Source organism: Lichenostomus cassidix, chromosome 20 (assembly GCF_008360975.1).
Source record: "Lichenostomus cassidix isolate B80296 chromosome 20, HeHo_3.0, whole genome shotgun sequence".
Classification (NCBI taxonomy): Eukaryota; Metazoa; Chordata; class Aves; order Passeriformes; family Meliphagidae; genus Lichenostomus; species Lichenostomus cassidix.
The window spans coordinates 5,185,004-5,201,506 of NC_139500.1; the positions used below are offsets into that span (position 1 = coordinate 5,185,004).

At 45.0% G+C, this 16,503-nt stretch overlaps 1 protein-coding gene across 1 annotated transcript in view; it reads left to right on the forward strand.

Moving 5' to 3' along the window:
• Positions 1-16,503, forward strand: part of NTSR1 (neurotensin receptor 1) — a 53,604-nt gene that overhangs the window by 22,591 nt on the left and 14,510 nt on the right. The window contains exon 2 of the mRNA XM_085078997.1: positions 14,010-14,211. Within this exon, the coding sequence (XP_084935123.1) occupies positions 14,010-14,211 (202 nt within the window). The remainder of the gene's footprint in view (positions 1-14,009; positions 14,212-16,503) is intronic.

Genomic DNA, 16,503 nt, shown 5'->3' on the forward strand with positions numbered 1-16,503 from the left:
TTAGAGCAAAACAGGTTACATAAATTCTGCTCTCAGCAATGACTCCTCAGCAGAAACGAATCTGACATTTGGCCTATTAGCCTCATTTGCAGTCTAGTCTGATAGCATTTGGTCTCACATGTTCATTTTGCACTTTAATTTGAAAAAAAGAAAATCAATTTTGAGAAACGGGAGAGCATTCAGGGCTTGCCTGTGCTGTGGTTTGCAGGGGAGAGCTGTGACCTTCTCAATCTGTTTTGCTTGGGGTTCATTTTTCTGAAAGACAATGTGGATTTGGGGTTATGGGGCATTCCAGCTTCCCAGTCAGACTTTGGACCTGCAGCTCATTAGGACCTGACCTGTTCAATGCAGAGGCTTTTAATTGGCCAGCAGAGACATTGTCAACAGAGACAGGTAGCTCATATCTCCTTTCCTCCCTACCTGTGCTAGATTTAGGATTTCTCTCTCTGCTTGTCACTGGAGCCAACATATCCTTCCATGCTGTCTCCACTATTTGAGTATTTCCCTGCTGATTTACCCTCGTGGCTCTGTGAAGCAGCAGCCTGGAACCAGGAGATCTTCTGAGCTCCTTGGAGATGCCAGCTCTGTCTGCAGCCCCTCTGTTTGCCTCATCTCCCTGGCAAAATGGCTTTTCTCCAAAATCCTGCCCCCCACACACACCTCCTCAGGGTGACACCTGTAATTCTACTGTAAGAGCAGCAGAGTGCATAGTATTACTGTAAAAATATTAAATAGGCCCTTTCAAGTAGTCTGAAAGCCTGTGCATGAATAATCACCCTGGTTTCTCCTCAGGAGCTCATGGCTTTCCATGCAGTAATGTTTCCAGACCCCAGGTGATGACTCCACAGCAGCCCTGAGTGCTCATTGCACATTGCAGCACAGCTAGATCCACGTGGAGGGTGGGATTGGCTGTGGGTGGAGATGTCCAGGATGACTTGTGTCCACTGGGGACCCTCTCAGAGCAGCTGTTTCCCATGAAAACCCCAAAACTGCCATGCCAGGATCTCCAAACCAATGCTCACCCTCGTGCCCTTCTGCAGCTCCAGCTCCCAGATGGTTCAACCCTTGGGTCCATCTTGCAGAGAGAACGACCTGTCCCAAAGCTTCAGGCATGGAAATTGCTCACTCAAATGAAAATGCACAGTTTCATCCAGTTCTTAAGCCTACTTTGAAAAAAAAAAAATAGCTCTGAATGTTCCTGGCTATCAGATTTTCATTAGCATCTCTTTCCAGATTTATCTGAGCCATTTGTATGTCATCCTTACAACACAGACAAAAAAAAAAAAAAAAAAAAAAAAAGGAAAAAAAGTGATAGACACATTGACTGATAGTGAATAGGCTTTTTTTCCACCTTCTGGATTTGTTCCTTTTCCTCCTCCAGCTCTTCAAATCCTCAGATCTCCAGCTCTCTCTAGCTGTTCATATCCTTAACAATGAATGGACTCAGAGAATGTACTCAGGAACACACAGTGCTGTGGAGAAACCAACAGCCACACTCACATCACATGGGCTGGGCTCAGAAAGCACCTGAAAATGGTGCTGATTATTAAAGGTCCTTCCCAGAATGAGAGGTTTTTCCTATCTCCTGGGGATGCTGGGGTCAGAGCAGGACCAAGCAGCAGCCACCACCTTGAGCAGGAGCCCTGGGGAGTCAAAGGGACACCACAGTTTCCTTCTGCCCTCCCTGCCTTGCCCCAGGAGCATTCCCTGGCTTTGACCACGATGTGCACAAATTTTCTGCTGGTTTGTTTTTTCCACAACAGCCACGGCAAGTACCCTGCAGGGAAAGGACCTCATTTCAGCTGCTCCCAAAGCCCACAGGCACAGACCTGGAAAACAATATAATGACAAATCTGTTGATTTAAGTGGCATGACCAGAGCAAGAACCAACACTCTCCCAGGATCACAAGAGAACCAAGCTGCTCCCATTTCACATTGCATTCCTCTTTTTTTCCCACTGGCATTCAGCTTAAAATCTGGGGGATGTAATGTAATTAATGGGTGACACAGAGCTAATGTGTGATAAAGACAAATCTGGGTTTGTGTTCAGTTTTTGTCTTGCCCACAGCAAGAGTGAAAATACCAGAAGTATTTGGCCAGCATAAAAAAGGTGTTCCATGAAATACAAATGCGCTTTCTGACGTCCAAAATAGAGGAATTCAGGGAAGTGTCTGAAATTTTATCAGGTTTAGTAAGATCAGAAAGCAGCTGAGACCTCCATGAATAGTCCCTTGATGATAAATCAGTAAAAGAAGTCTATAAACAAAATGTTCTTCGTGATTTGCCTTGGTTGAACCACTCAAGTGCAACAAAGAGAGATAATTTTAGTCTTCCTCAAGACACTGCCTAGTCAATACTTATCCTTGGTGGCTCATCCAATCACCCTGATTATGGGATGCAGGGAATCAGGAGAGATAAGTTCAGCCAGCACTGCTTGACCCTGCATGTTTGTGAGAGTTTGGCTGCTTTTGTAAGGCAGAACATCTCAAAGGAGAGCTGGAAATCTCTCCAGCCCACTTCAGAGCCTGATGAGGAGAGGGACAGACAGGTACTGCCTCCTGGGAAGGACTGCCATGGAAATAGGGACAGCAAGAGGGTCCTACAGTATTTCCTGAGAGAAAGCTCAAACCTCCTGCTAAATGTCACCACTGTGCCAAGGTGTTTGTGTCCACCAGGTGTTGGACTGGGAGAGGTGCTGGTGGCTGTCCAAGCTGTGGGGAAATACTTTAGGCTGCAATTAATTTGTGTAAACTGGGGGGGAAAAGAGAAAGAAAAAAAACAAAGTTTAAAAAAAAAAAAAAATCCACACTGCCACAGCTTAATAAAGCAGCCTGGGAGGAACTGCAGCATTTTCTCTGTGAATTGAGGTATGTTCCAAACTTCAGCTTGAAAGTTCAGACCCCCAGAGAGATTGTTAGATTTTAATTGCTACCTTAATCAACATTTATTAGTGCTAACCAAAGCTCCTCATGGATTTAAAATTCAACCCAATTGTCAACTACTAATTACTTTAAGCAGACAAGCTGTTATTTTACCAGCTATATTAATGAGACTTTTCAGCGTATGTGAAATATTACAAAAAGCTTGAGAAAATTTGATCCTGAAATGTAATTCAACAGATACATTTTTTTCCATGCTGTTACTTGTCTCTCAGACACTATAGCATCTCTTAACCCTCCTCAGCCTCCACCTCACCTGGCAGAAATGCAAACCCAGAATTGGGTCTAATGTATTTTTCAATAGCAGAATGATCTTTTCTTTCCATTTGTTTGGAGTTTTGTTTGACTTAACTTTCCCCTGAATTCTTCTGAATTGGGTCTAATGCGTTTTTCAATAGGAGAATGATTTGTTCTTTCCATTTGTTTGGGTTTTTGTTTAAATTAACTTTCCTTTGAAGCCTCCTGCAGTGTGTTCCTCATGCATCAGGCTGAAGGCTGCAGTCTCTGGCTAGTTTATAACAAAGTCTTTATCTTAAATCTTCACCATTATCCCAGAGAATGGAGCTGATTTATTAATTACCCTGTGCTCTAATGACTTTCTGCTCTCCTGTCACCCAGCTGCTGGTTGCATCCTCATTTTTTCCCTACAAAGAGCAGGACAGAGGAGCCACTGAGCCCAGGACCAACTGCTCCACACTGATCCACATTCCAAGTGTAAAACTGGAGTCTGACAGGCACCACGTGAGCCAAACAGACCCACATTCTTCTCTGTCATGATCCACCTACCAAGAGAGTGTGGGAAGGAAGAAAGTGCCACTTGATTCAGCTGTTTGCTGCCCTTCACAGTCAGAAATCTTTGCTTATTATGCTCCCATGCCTGTGTCTTTGGCTGTATTTTACTGCTAGAACAGGCTGTTTAGTTAGGATCCTGAAACACTCACTGCAAGTGACTTCATATCCATGTGGGCAAAAGCCATCCATTTGGATCATGAGGGATGAAATGACTCAGTATTGCCAGAGCAAGAGAAGTTGGGGGATAATTGACTGTCACCAGGGTTTGAATATTTTCTTTGATGTTGCCTGTGAGTAAACATCCAAATATAACAGTCTCATTCATGACAACAACCATCCCAAGCATGAGCCAAAGAAGAATGGAATAACAGGCACAGCTCAGAGAAGTCACAAAGTCAGCTGCTGTGAGTTATTGATGTGGTGATAGAGCCCTTAGAGGATGTGGTGGTCGTCCTTCCTGCACCATCCAGGCTGCAAAACCCACTCAGGAGTGTCAGATGTGCTGAGCACTTGCAGTGGTGGCCAACAGCACAGGAATGATTTCCTGGGGTTTGCCAAGGACATCCTCAGCCACCCTGAGCAGAGAGCATCAGCCTGCAGCACAGGGAGCACCATGGAGACACTTTCTGTGGATCAATGTCCACCACAACTGTGCAATCCAGTGGGAAAGAAGAAGCAAAGGAGGATAGACAGAAAATAACTGCAGAATCTGGATTAGGATTACTCAGCCGTCAGGAGCATTAGGCGCTGTATGAACATTTATTAAATTATTTAGAGGGCTGACAAGCAGCAGAGCTGGAGAAACCCAAATATCTTGTGAAAGGCGATGGGCAATAGCCCTTTGGCAAAAACAAGCAGGAACCAGAATACCAGCAGATAGTGAGAACTGAAATCCAACTGCACTGGTAAATTATTTAAAGCATATTTCCAGACTGTCATTTGAAGTTGAAGTATTATTTCCCCTCCAGTAGAACATAGCTGCTGGGGAGGGTGAGGGGGAAATAATAACAAAGACCTGCATGTTCAAAGGGAAAAGCAAGAACATTACTCACTGAGTTTTTGTTCAACCAAAAATATTGCCCTAAATAGTGCCATGGATAACTGGATCTGAGGAGCAAGGCTGAGGCCAGCAAACTGACCGCACATGAATTGACTTTATTCTTGTTTGCAAGCAAAATAGAATTAATTTACCTTGTAGCTGTCTGTACCAATAACAGGAAATGAAGAAGGAAGGAGCTGGACTCGATGATCCTTGTGGGTCCCTTCCAGCTCAGAATATTCTGTGACTCTGTGATTTCCTGAAGGAGGAAGAGGGGAGGATTTGAAGCTTTTGGGTTAATAATGATGTGATGGAGGATCATCACAGCTGCTCTGTCACCACTTCTGTCCTCCCTCACCAGGTACAGGAAGGCAGCAGCTCTCCTGTGCTAAAACCCTTCCTTTGTAAATTCCACATATCCCTCTTAAATCGCTGGCAGGAGGTCCTAAATTAACTGAAGGTCCTAAATTAACTGTACGAGGTCCCAAATTCATCATCTTCATCAAGCTCAATCCTAGAGAGAACTTGGATTATTTGGGGTTTTTATTGTATGGGGTTGAGCTTTTTGGTTACTGATTTACTCTTCCATTTTTCCAAATAAACATTTATCCTTCAGTGAAAAAGCTGAATATCTATGATATACAAGGCATTTCCAGTGCATGGTGATAAACCTTAAAACCTTCCCATTTGTCTATTCTCCAGTTCATTATTTCCAAGATTTCCTGAATTTCAGTTTTTCTTTCTCTTCGGAAGGTGGAATCAGCAGAACCATTCAAGTTTGAGTTTGGTGGGCAATGACCAGGAAAGGAGGAATTTTTCTCTCAAGAACAGTTATAATGGAGTAGGTTCTCTGGCATTTAGGGAGGTAATGAAAAGCTCTGAGGTCCCTGGGGAGTTCGATATTTAGGTATTACCCTTGTGCACAATTAGGAATAATAAGATTTATATCTATAATTATGGATTAGTCATATCTTTTGCTATTACTTACAATAAATCTGAAAATACTTCAGGCCACAGCATTGTAACCACGCATAGAAATGAGGTTAAATGATCCTTCAGGTATCCAGTCAAGCTTGGGAATGCCCCCATTATTCAGTGCTCTGACATCTTTCTCAACCCATCACGAGCAAGAGACCCATTTGAGTTGCTCTGCATCAGATGTTGTTTTTTATGTACAAATGTTTTCTCCAAGGAGGGAAGTTTATGAATGGGGCTGTTTTTGCCGTAGATATGATGGATGCTTTTTGTCAGTACGCAATTTATTTCCATCTGTTCTGTATCTGATTAACTCCTGCGGAGTATGTGATTAACTCAACTTCTCAACATCATTAGCTGCTCTGCATTCCCATTAGAGTTCATCAGTGTGGGACCACACACAGGCTTGAAAATGGCACACGTTGGTTATTCTGAAAACCTTAATCCACACTGCCTGGCTATTCTCTGTGATGGCCACAGATCTACAGAGAGAAGCCAGGAAAACATCACTAGTGTGGAGCAGACACAAAATGCTAATGAAAACAGAGTTTCAGCAGATCCTCTTTGTGATCTCAATGCTAGAGCTAAATTAAGCTCTTTGGAAGAGTTCATGGCTAGTGTTATCCAGCTGGAGACAGTCCTGGAGGCATCCAGCCAGCCCAGAGAGAGGAGAGGAGAGGAGAGAGGAGAGAGGAGAGAGGAGAGAGGAGAGAGGAGAGAGGAGAGGAGAGGAGAGGAGAGGAGAGGAGAGGAGAGGAGAGGAGAGGAGAGGAGAGGAGAGGAGAGGAGAGAGGAGACTGCCCTGTGCACAGCCATGTCCTCCTGCTTTGCACCAGGTTGTAGGAACTTGCACCTTGTAGATCTCCAAGTACAGCACAGACTGCAAGCAGCACACGCTGCCACCCCAAGCCTTGCAGTAACATAAATTTTCTTCTGATATAAATATCCACCAATACAAAACCTGAAACACCTCCACAGCATCAAGCAGTCAGAGCTTGAGGACAAGTCTTTTGCATTATCCTCTGAGTTGCAAAGCTTTGGAGGGGTTTTCCCTCAGTGAGTAAAGCAAGTGGATGTGTCAGGAACAGCTGCTCACATGTCCTTGCCATGCAATTAATTGAGCTCCAGCCTCATTGACACTAATGGCTGCAGGGCAGACAGGATGGGGACAGGAACCAGTCCAGTGACTTGGGAGCATCCATCAACTCCATCTGATAATTTATCTGCAGACTTTTCTGTTCTCTTTCTTCACCTAAACAGCAATACCTGCAGTCCCCATTCCCAGAGCACAGCCAAAGCAAAGATAAAACTGGGGCTCCTGCAGAGGTCTGCAATACAGAGTTTTGTCCAATTCCAGCTCCTGTGGCTGATGCCAGCTGAGGTCAGCAAAACCTGCTGAGTTATTTAATCAGCAATGCATTGGACAGGATGAGCCTGTGTTCAAGGCTTTGCTTTGGGTTTTTTTCTCCCTCAATGGGAAACTCTGGATGTCCTGCTAGTCCCTGTGTTGAGATCAGACTGACACCCTCATCAGTGCCCCAGCTCCTGAGGTTTAGCTGCTTGTGCTGCCATCCATCCCCATGTCCCCACACAGCTGTCCTGGCACCAGGCTTTGCCTCTGTGACTCAGAGCTGATCAGACATCGTGACATCAATACCTGTGACCGCGAGCAGCGTCTCACATCATCGTCACCTTTCTCTGAAATGTCCTGGCTTGATATTCAGCGCTTCTGAAAAGGTCTCCCTGAGGCAGAGGGAAGGTGCTCCTCGGTCTCCCTGAGCTCCTGCAGCTCCAGGAGGTGATCAGGGGAGCTCTTTGGGATGAGATTAGACAAACTCACAAAGCCACTCTCTGTCACTTTGGGTGATGTGTGTGGAATGTGTCTTCCCCTCTAGCTGGGTAGAAGAGGTACAGAGAGTACCAGGAGACAACAATAAGAGGCTTTTGTGGCCATTTCTCAGGATGTTTCAAAGAGAAAAATAATGCCTGGGTTTTGATATCTTGTCTTTGATTACTCATTGAGCTAATAATGGGATGTTATATCCTGGATCTGTACAGATGTTTGCACACTGTCCCTCTTTAGGAGGAGAGGGGAGGAATATTTCTCCCAGCTGAGGACAGTGGGGTTTGTGTCACCCTGTGCTGTCAGGGGACCCTGCAGGGATGCAGGATTCAACCACACCCTCATGCACCCACCTAAAGAGTCTGCACAGGGCACAGAGTGTCACCTAACCATGTCACCAGCTGGCCAGTGTCCCAGGGTGACAGCTGTGTCACCCCTGTCACACTGCTGGAGAGAGCAGCCGCCCGAAATGAAGCGTGACAGGCAAAAACCTGCCTGAGTTAAAACTGGCAGCGTGTAAAGGTCGAGCTCCTGCTCAAATACACTGGTAGAGTTCCAGATCCACACACAGGCTGTGGCACTTGGCCAAATATCCCTATTTACCCAGGATTTGTGCTCCCATACCAGGATGCACTCAGCCAAGGTAAGGACCAGAGCCAATACCCTGCAATACAGCTCCCCTCAAAAAATTCCAGAAGAACTGAATTCCCTTACTAGGCTGTAGCTGTCCAGCTTCCACATTTTCCCCTGTGCCAGTTACTGGCTCCAAAGGCAGTGGTTCTTTTCCTCTATCACTCACAAACACAAACCTCTCCTGCCCTGTTGCAGCTAAGGAATGGCATTTACCTGATAATCGAGATAATTGGCATGGAAAGCTGGAGAGCCATGTAAAGGTGGGGTTAATTAGATGGTAATTTATTTACTGTGGGGGAAAAAAAACTTCTGTTTTTTCATCAGACACATCCTGTGAACATCAAACATGAGTGCCATTGCCAAATGATCCCTTTGGCATCCCAACACTATGTACCTTCCCCTTATCCTGCTTTGTCTTCCACAGATTGCTGTATCCTGGAATGCAGTACTGTGCTTATTAATGGCTGAAATTATCCACTGGGTGGTTAAAAAAATGCTAATTCTGGCTACTGAGTGAGATAACCAGTAATTTTGTAAAGTACATTTAGTCAAATAAGATTTTTTGGCAGCCAAATGTTGTTGTAGCAGAATGTGCTTCCCTGATTGACATATGCTAACAATACTGCCTCCACAGTCAGGGGGAGGATAATTTACTTTCCATTTCCATTGGAAATGAGGTGAACCAGAATGTGGTAGATTGTTAAATGTAGCTCTGTGGTTTAATAGATTTGCTCAAAACAACAAATCAAACAATGCTCTGTATCCTCAATCCTCTCCCCGTCACTTCCAGGAAACCAGCAAGGACACATCTCCTCCTCAGACAGTTTCCAGCTCCTCTGGGGTTCCTCATCCATTTCTCCAGGTTTGTCTCTGCTCTGGGAATCCTCCCCAGCAGGGAAGAGAAAGGCTGCAATACAGCAGAATCTCAGAATCTCACAGCTTTCCCCAGGTGTGCACAGGGAAATGAGGTGTGACAGGAGCTTAGTGGGTACAGATGAGGTTTTACCAGCTCATCATCACCATCCACACTTCTCTCCATTTTAACTGTCCTTCCCTCAGACCTGAAAAGGAAGGGAGAAAAATCCCTCTGAGCATCCCAGCCCACTTCTGTGATTTAACTGTCACTGCCATGTCAATTAAAATATTGTGAGTAGTCCTGATTTTTGGCTGTTTTTATGATAAATACCTCCAGTGTTGAATTTGCTGCTGTATCTCCAGGAGAGCCTTTAGCCTAATTTTTTTTTTTTTTACTTTTAACCACATAAGTTCTCCAAGACCTCACTCATTACTTCTGTGCCTCTCCAAAACCATGTGATGGACCATGGGAACAGTCAGCTGCAGGTGGCTCAGGTGATGGAGTTTTGCTGGGAGCAAAGACAAGCCATAAACAAATGTATTATTCATAAATTTCACCCTCCTTGCCTTCAGATATATCTAAAAAAAAAAGTCTTGGCTTGTAATAGCGATACAAAACTCATCTTTTTCCAAAGTGGCCTTTCAGGCTGTGTGTCCAACAGCCACTTTAAAACACCAAAGAATAAATCTTCGCAAACCCTCTGATTTGCAGGACTTGTTGAAGCCCTCTGGGGAGTCCCTGTGTGAAGTTCTGTGCTCATCTGCTCCATCTCAGCTGCGAGGGAGCTGATGGCTTTCAGTGGTAACCCAGGGAAACCACACCGTCACATCAGCTGAGGGACGACTTGGCAAAAGTGAATCACGTCAGCAAGGAGCTCAGCAGAGCCAGGGGAGCAGTTTGCCTTGCAAAAGATTTAGGAAGAGCCACAAACCCCAGAATTGTGGTCTGGTTTTGTGTCCCTTGGTTTTTCTGGTCCCTTTCCCCCTGTCTCTCGCATGTTTCTGTTTGGAAGGAAGAAGCAAACTCACACAAGGCTGAATTCTCTGTCTCACACAAAGCCTGATTTTTGTTGAGCTAATAGCTACATCATTTTCCCTTCTAGAAATCTAGCTTAATTCCCATAAATATCCATTTATCTTCTCATGAGCTTCTCTCCCCATCTCCAGCTTTGCTCAACCCCCTGTGTCCTGCAAAACCCTGCATAATTTCAATGATTTCTATCATTAAAAAATCACCTTTGGCAATAGAGGGCCCAGAGAAGAGTGGGATGAACATCATCATTTGAGAGCCAGAGAGGCTCTGTGCTAGGGCAGGGCAGGACCTGCAGGGCCACCAAGATGGAGCTGGAAAGGTCATTGTCACTGCCTTGGGGACAGTGAAGGTGTTGTACCTCTGGGGGAGTCACAGCAGGGTCTCTGCCACCTCTTGGCATCCATCAAGTGATCAGATAACTCAGTGCCTGTGGGGGTTCAGGGTCTCAGCAGAGGTTTCTGCTGGGAGTTCACCCTCAGGTGACATCAGTGTTGTCACCATCAGCTCAGCACAGCCAGGGCAGAGTGACTTGTGTCTGGCTGTCACTGCTCAGGCAGTGCTGGAAGGGAAGGCTGCTGTTCTGTACCAGACAAAACACGATTTGCTCCTGAGCACTAATCCCATCCCACAGATGCTGCCTGCCTGGTGCTTGAACAGTATTTAGGATTGCACTGATTCTGGGAGTGACAGCAGCACAGAAGTGGGTTAGTGTTTCATTCTGTCCTACCACTGGCAAACATTGCACTATTGGATTTTCTTTTCTTTTTTTTTTTTCCCTTTGTTTTTTTTTTTTTTTTTTAAATGAGGATTTAGCACACAGTCAGGGGGGTTATGACGTTGGGTTTTTTAGCCTAGAGAGCAGCCAGGGCTAAGCCTTCTGTTCACAGCTCCTGCACTGAGCTCATTCTGCCCACTGTGGTACTGGGATCTGTGGCTTCACTCTGCTGCAAACACATCAGTTTTGATGGGCAGGATAATCAGCCTGGACTGTGCTTGAGGCCAAACCCCTGTGCTTGTGCATCCAAACCCTGAACACAGGATTAGTGTAGATCCAGCATCACACAGACTGTCCTTTCCAACATAAATCTGCAACTTGCAGGTCAAAAATAAGACTGCACACTCCCTAAATCCTCCTTCCTAGGACCAAAGTTGTCTCTGTAAAAATCTATAAAGCTCCAAAGGCTCCCATGGGTGTTCACTGACAGCTGTAGCCACTTCAGTCCGCTGATGTTAGGAGACACTGTAAAAAATCCCATTAAACACCTCTACAAGTCTTCCTGCTCCTGAACTTTTGAACATGTAGTCCTGGGATCCCAGACCAGCTCCTCTTGAGCAAGTGGGAAGTTTCCCCCTGACTTTGAAGAGTTGTTGGAGGAGATACCAGCTCCAGCAGTGTGCAAAGTCACCTCAAAATGAAGTGTTGCTGCACTGATGTGCAGAGTGTGCTGGGCTGGGCTAGAGCAGCCTGACAGAAAAACAGGGAATACAAAGGAGTTGTTTAGGGAGATTGGCTTTTCAAGCCTTTATGTTTTTTGGGACTTTGTGCTTGCAAATAATTCTTTCAACAAATTAAAACATTCTGCTTCTGGGGAAAATATAGATTTTTTTTCTTTTTTTTTTTTTTTACACTAGATGAGAGTTTTGCTACAAATCAAGGTAGGGAAAAAAATCTTTAAATATAGCCTTTGATAGAAAGTATGCAATATTCCCACTTTTACCATAACAATTCCTAAAAGGGAAAGTCAATTTTATTCTATCCAGTTTCCCAAGCTCTTTAAAAGATTTTCACAGTGCAATTATAGAATGAATCAAGGCTTTTAAGAAAGCTCAGAAAAGACTTTTTGAGTTCTGCAAAATTATATCAAGCAAGTCGAATTTACAGCTAGGGCAGAATTTTCGAATGAAAACCAATAACTCCTGGCTCTCAGGTGACAGGGTGAAACATTTCCAGAGTTAAGTGCTGCATTTTGCTGATGTGCAAACCTTGCTCAGCAGAGGGAAAGAAGGGCATTGTACAGCTAAAACCACAGAAATTGGAGTGAGGAGCTACAGGGTTCATTTCTTAGTGTGACTTGGTAAATCTGAGCAATCATTTCGCCCCTGTGTACAACAGCTCAGCCTGGCTGCCTCATGAAGGTTAAATAGTTGGTCTTTACTGCTTGATGATCTGTCTTAGCCTGTGGAGGCAACTCCAAAAGACAGCCCTAATATGCAGCAGGCTGTGAGATCTTTTAGAAGTGTAGAGAGCTGTTCCATACTTAACAAAAGAGGCCATTAGCAGCTTGTGGTGGTGGGATGTATCTAGGAATTCTGTTTTATTGCCAGCATCAACGGGAGAGGATGTTCTCACCGTGTGGGCGAGAGACAAAAGCCAGCTGGTCCTTCTTAACACACTGAGCTGCAGAGCACAGAGTCTTTGTGCAGAGACTTTGTCCATCTAAAGGAAACTTCAGCACCAACACCACCTCCTGTCTTTGCCCAAAGAGGACTGGCAGCTTCAGATTTATGGATAAAGAAAGTGAAGTGCTTCTGATGTGCACCTGCTGCCCTGTGCTTGTGAGCTGCTGGTTTTTTTATGGATCTCCTGCAGCATCTTGGGGATGTGGTTGGGTGGTTTCCATTCACCTCCAGCGTTTCTGGATCCCTGCAGAGCAGAGAGGTGACAAATCTGCACCAGACACAGGGTGCACAGAAAACCTTGTCCACCGTGGTGGTGGTCCTGAGGGGGATGTCTCCATCCCAGCAGATGGAGAAGCTGTCTCTAGATGAGGTTTGCAATCTGCAGAGAGACCTGGCGTTGGTTTGGAGTGCAGGGTTATTCTGTTTTGTTGCACTGAGGTGAAAGGTAAGTGGCTGGCTGGGCAAGAAGTCAGCCTGCCTTGGAGCTCTCCCACTGAGTAAATTCCCCTTTGAGTTTCATAGTTCCATCTTTTTGTCATTTTATCACTTTTAATACAATTGCTTTCACAGCAATTTGCAGCGCAGTTTAATTCTTGTCAATATTTTCAAATCCTAAAAACTTACAGGGCTTTTCATTTGTCCTACACTCTTCTGGGTGATGTGCTGAGTCTGCTCCTGTGACATCCAGCAGAGAGGACAGTCTCCTGGGCTTAGCACTCCCCATCCCACCATGGCAGCCTTGCCACAGATGTGCAGGCAAATCCTACAGGTGCCTCTATTTCCCTGTTTCCTAGTTCCACTGAGATTTCTAAACAGCCCAAAAGGCCCTCACCAAGTTTTCCTGCATTTGACATGAGCAGTGATTTCTACTTGATTCAATCACTGCTTAATTTGATCCTCCATTTAATTTTATCAAAACTGTAGTAATCAAATAATTTGCACTGAAAAACATTACGACTTCCACTTGTTTATTCTGATCAATTTTAATCCTTTAAGGCACAAAGTTTATTTAACTTAGTTATGAGATAACAAAACGCTGCCATTAAATGCACAAGCAAAGGACAGAGGACAAAAAAAGAGAGTTAAAAAGATCCCAAGGAGTGCTCATAATGCAGGAAAAAGACAATAGCATACTGTTATTTAGAAGTCACGCTACACATGATGAAAGCTAAGCAGCATCCTGCTGGTTGTGAATGAGAAGATCAATGGCATGTTTCAGTCGAGACATTTCTGGCAATGAACTGCACGGAAAAGAGGAAAAGAGTGTAATTAGATACGAATGAATTTGCCTTTTTTGGGTGTTGACCCACATGAATGAACATGCGTCAGCAGTGTTTGAGTTCTCCCTCTGCGCAATAAACCTTCAAAAGCCAAAACCAGCTGAGTAAGAGGAAGGGAAAGATTTCCACTGCAGGCTGTTCCTCTGCTGCCTTGAGAAATAAAACCCAACCTCCTCCTCTGCTGATCCCATCCCTGACTGTGCCCCATCTCTCCCCACAGGTCAACACTTTCATCTCCTTCGTGTTCCCCATGGTCGTCATTTCCGTGCTCAACACCATCATCGCCAACCAGCTGCTGGTGATGTTCAAGCAGGCAGCCCAGGAGAACCAGGTGTGCACCATTGGTGGGCAGCAGACCATGCTCAGCATGTCCATGGAGCCCAGCAGAGTGCAAGCCCTGAAGCACGGCGTGAGGGTCCTGCGTGAGTATTGCCTTCCTTCCACGTGGAACTGGCTGGAGGTGTCTAAATGAATATGGTTTGAGCTGATGCCTTGATGGGCTTGGCTAAAACAGAGGCTTGACAAAGTTAGGAGAATAAAAGGCAGTTAAATTTAATGAAGGGTCTTCAAGGTGCATTTAGGGCAGACAAAGCCTACTTGAGAGGCTACACCCAGAACGGACATGGGTCAGGAGTTTTTCATAATTTATAAATTCTGTCCATTTACATATCAAGCTTTAATCCTCCAATTACACCTTCAGGTGATGATGTCAATTACTCCAAGTTTGCTCCCCACAGTTCATTGTCATTTACATATCTTGGGACCTGAGGCAACAAGGTGTCCTTGGATTCCAAGCTTTCGGGGAATTGTTTTGCCTAAAAACGCTGAGACCAGGAGCTTTAGCACCCTGTATGGAGTCCAGAGTTACACACTAAATTACAAACACACAAAAAATACAGAAGCTAAAATCCTAAGGCATCATTCCCCCTAACAGGTTGAAATTGGCAAACACTTCCACCCAAAACAGCCTCTTCTTTAGCCTTGGCTTGCTGGTTTGCAAAGCTAAAGAGCAGACCTGCTCACTCTAAAAGAGCAAAACCAGCCCAGCATTTTAATGATTTAGTCAGCAGCAATGTAAGCTTTGCACGTATTGTTTCGCTGCTTCCCTTTTTCTGTGGTGTTTTGGTTCCGACAGAGCTTAAATAAAAGATCCTGCACTCAGGAATTGAACTGCACTGCAAAATACTGGATGTCTTGATTAAGCAAATTGAAGAAAAGACCAAAGGATCTGGCAGCTTAAACTTACAGAGGATAAAGCAAAAGCTGTTCAAAAATAGTACCCAAAATAGCTAGCAAAGTATGCACATGGTGGTTTTAAACATTAAATGGGGAGAGTTTGTTAGCAGAAAGCTTTCTGGCTGGTGTTTTTGGAATGGTTTGGGTTGGAAGGAGCCTAAAAGTTCACCTAGCTCCAAACCCCTGGATATTGGATATTTTCCAATATCCAGGGATATTTTCCAATGGACATTTTCCACTATCCTGGGTTGCTCAGAGCCCCATCCAGCCTGGCCCTGAACACTTCCAGGGATGGGGCATCTTGGTATCTGAAGTGCTTTGGCCAAGCCCATGTTTCCAACAAGGAGGTAAATCCCTAGAGAAGGCACCAGGAAGCTCCAGGACATTTTTCCAGCCGTTTTTCCTGAGGGATGCATCCCACTCAGCACTCCTTGCCCATGCCATTGGGGAGCCACTGCAAGCATCCCAGAGAAAAAGGAAAGAAAAACCCAGAGGACATTACATTCCCCACAATTATCTTGCTGAACAGTGTTTACTGTCTCTACTCCCCAGTGAACTATTATCCAAGGGTGGATGAGGAGGGAGCCTTGCTTCCCCACGGAGCCTCCAAGGACTCCACTCTCTGCTATCCTTTTCTGTTTTTTAACACTTCTGCCCGCTGCCATTAAGTGAGAAGCTGCCTTTTCTCACTTGTGCTGCGCCACCTCACACCTCTCGCTCTCCTTTTAGTATTGTATCCTCTTTGATCATCAAGAAGAGAGAGCTCTTCATGAGTAATAAGAGAGAAACCTAAATTTACACCTGGCATCCCTCAGCACTGCAGGAAGTGCACCCCTCTCCCACAGGTCCACATCTCCTCCGAGGCACTGAAAAACAGCCCTCCTCTTTCTGAACAATAAGCATAATTTTCTTTTCATCTTCTTCTGCTTCCTCTGTTTTTTCTCCAGGCAAATTTTTGGTTTTGTTGTGTACTGCAGAAGCTGAGGATATTTGGGAAAAGTGAGGGTTTCAGTCTGGAGCCTGAAATGGTTCAAAAGTGGGTCAGACCTGGAACCATGGGGCTCCCCAGGGCAGTGATGTCCAGATATTCCAGGCATCTCCTCAGGGCCATCCCAGCAGCAGGACTGAGCTCCCCTCCCTGCTGGGAAGGCAAGGAGAGGGCAGCTGCTTGTTGCATTTCTGTGCTGAGGAAGATCCAGCAAATAAAAAAATCCTCCCTCACTTCTGTCTGTGATTCACTCCACCATGTGGAAATGCTCTCTTTATCTAGCAAATGGGAGTAAAATCCTGCTCCATTTCAGTTTTTCAGGTGCACTTGATTACTGGAGGTGCTTGATTCACTTTTGTCACCTGTTCTTCATGACTTATATTTTAATAACCCAGGTCCCTGAGCCATCTGAAAAGTGGCAAAAACCACACAAGGATGCACATGGCATCCATGACAGCCAAAATCGGGAACAGAGTCTGGGCTCATATAT